The sequence below is a fragment of the Bombus impatiens genome, unplaced genomic scaffold, assembly GCF_000188095.3.
Source record: "Bombus impatiens unplaced genomic scaffold, BIMP_2.2 scf_0647, whole genome shotgun sequence".
In the NCBI taxonomy this organism is placed as follows: domain Eukaryota; kingdom Metazoa; phylum Arthropoda; class Insecta; order Hymenoptera; family Apidae; genus Bombus; species Bombus impatiens.
This window is the reverse complement of record NT_177066.1, coordinates 343,240-345,785: the sequence shown is the minus strand read 5'-3', so window position 1 is coordinate 345,785 and position 2,546 is coordinate 343,240. Positions and strand designations below refer to the sequence as shown.

The 2,546-nt window shown below is 49.9% G+C and overlaps 1 protein-coding gene across 1 annotated transcript in view; it reads left to right on the top strand.

Moving 5' to 3' along the window:
* LOC100746189 (homeobox protein otx5-B-like) overlaps nucleotides 1-2,546 on the top strand; it is a 12,534-nt gene that overhangs the window by 7,860 nt on the left and 2,128 nt on the right. The window contains exons 3-5 of the mRNA XM_003492051.4: nucleotides 1-158; nucleotides 307-458; nucleotides 2,380-2,537. The exon at nucleotides 1-158 is cut by the window's left edge and continues 27 nt beyond it. Coding sequence (XP_003492099.1) covers nucleotides 1-158; nucleotides 307-458; nucleotides 2,380-2,537 — 468 coding nt within the window. The remainder of the gene's footprint in view (nucleotides 159-306; nucleotides 459-2,379; nucleotides 2,538-2,546) is intronic.

The following is a 2,546-nucleotide window of genomic DNA, read 5'->3' as shown; positions in this document are numbered from 1 at the left end:
CACCTCGGCCTCCGATCTATTCGGGCCCGCCGCTTTCGGGGCATCCGCGGCCGGGCCCTACGGCGCCCTCAAGACCAACCCTTACGTCAGCGCTCTTGGTATGCCGCCTATCGAGGCACTTCACTCCACCATTGGCTACCCTGGTTGTACTCCCGCCGGTGAGTCCTACTACTGTGAGTGCCCCTCATTCTCTCTATACTATTAATAAATCGTTTTAATCGAATTACTATTGTAATTATTATTAGTCTTAACGATACTTGTTAGAGTGGACAGATTCGCACGCAAATATATCATCTTCTGTTAAAGGTAACCCAAGAAAGCAACGCAGGGAGCGAACGACGTTTACCCGGGCGCAGTTGGACGTTCTCGAGGGACTGTTCTCGAAGACCAAATATCCGGATATTTTTATGCGGGAGGAAGTAGCGATGAAGATCAATCTACCAGAGTCGAGAGTGCAGGTATGTCGAAATAGTTTTAAAGCAAGGCGCGAGGATGTCGGTTTCTGCCAGCGGCCAAACGATACGGGGAGACGTTGCTCGGTGTTTCGTTACCGAGGGGTTGTAGTGTCGGCATGCAGATAGTAGTAGTGTCTCGTACGCAACATCGATTTACCGAACGCTCGTGTTTCCTGGACACGGGGTGTTAACTAAGTTACTAGGTTTACCCCGTATGTGCGTTCGCATCGTTGGTTGAAAAAAATTCCCATCGAATTCCATCGGTCGGGACGCTCTCCGAACTGTTTCGGCAGCTTTGACCGAATGGAAAAAGGAAACTTCCGTGACAAAAATGGTTGAATGACGTACGGCGATTCGTGGAATCGTCGAATCGCTACACTGTCACGAACGAATTCGTGTCGTGCGGATCGACTTTCGAAGCCAACAATCTCCGAAAACGTGTCCGTGCATATTCCACCCTCATCACGGGCGGAAAGGGCGCGCTGCATCCGCAATTGCGGGCCAACGCACCTGGTCCCAGCCCCGTAAATGAATTGAATGGGTCCAACCGGGTCCATAGTCTTGCGCACGTTCGTCGTCGACTGCAAAACCGGAACCTTCTCTTTACGACTCGTGTTTTCTGACCCCTGCGCGGCTTTTCAATTGAACCGAACCACCGGACAACGCGATCGCGCTTCCCGTCCAATCTGACGGTCTCCTAATAGCTTTTTACGTGCCTGTATAACACTCATCTTTGCGATAGTCGTTCGTTTTTTTTTCTCTGCATCGATCGTAAGTGCCACATGTTGCGATTCAGAGGCGACGAGACAAAGCAAAGTCTTTAGCGGTGCAACGAGGATGGGTTAAAACTAGGGAATTCGTATAGAGTACGTAGGAACATACACCAGGGAGCAGCTTCAGTGGCAGAACGCGGGTTGCTCGTGTCGTTCCCCAGAAAATCCGTAGAAACCCAAGCTCACCTCTCCGCTTCTAACATTGATCGCGCAGGGCTTCTCTAGGCTCCTCTCTTTCTCTGCTCTCCCTCTCCTCCTTGCTCTCACCTCCCCCCCGTCTTCGTCCCTCCCTTTTCCTCGTCTCTTTATTCACCCTCTTCGTTCTTCCAGCCGTTTCGTTCACTCTCCTTCTCCTTCCGCAAAGGTCGTTCTCGCGTTCTGGAAATCTAGGAGGGCGAACGACGGATCGAAGGACGAACCATGTCTGTCGCGTACTCCGACAGCGAAATCAACGTCGATAGATGTCCGTAATCAAAGTGTCGTTTCTCGATTAAATAATTACGAGCAATTTGAACCCTTGTCGTCGCTTGTCGGGAACGACGACTTTGGAACTTATACAAACGTTCGTCGAACGATTTGCAGATTATTAACTTCGATCTCGTTCGCCATCGTCGTCGATGATGTGATCCGCGCATTAATCTTGTAGCATCGATGGAAAGCGTGGACCGATGGTCAAAGCGAATGATAACGAAAAACGCGCGTGAGGTATCTGGATTGGGAGGAAAAATCAGAAGCTGGTAAAATTATTCCATCAGCGAAAGTTTGCCCTCGCGTCAACTTGTTTGCCTTCTGTCATTTCGTTGCATCAGCGGACGCGAACAAGTACGATACGCGTCGGTTTCTCTCCGTGTTATCGAAGCCGGCTTGATTGGTAATTGATAGTTGCATCGGTGCTGTATTCCCTTATAATTGGCTATTACGCCAGCTTTATGAAAGCTCTGTACACCATTCCGTGCTCGTTTCCTATGAGACCTGCACCTCGCCGCGATTCAACGGGAATAAATATGGATCGAAAGCTGCTTTCAGCCATTTATTGAAAAAAAGTAGGTAAACGGAGGTATTTCTATGTCTGATCGGACAAAATACGAGTATTCGAATATTCGCGTTTCTTCCATGGAACGATTATAAATTTTAAGTCGCGCGTGCCGTAGGTGTGGTTCAAAAATCGCAGGGCCAAGTGCAGGCAGCAGCAGAAGCAGCAGCAACAACAACAGGACAAAGCACCGAGGTCGAAAAAGCCCTCCGGGAATCCAAGCAACAATCCGCCCTCTGGAAAAAGTCCTTCGATTGCTACCACGCCCACGCCTGCTGCGGCGGT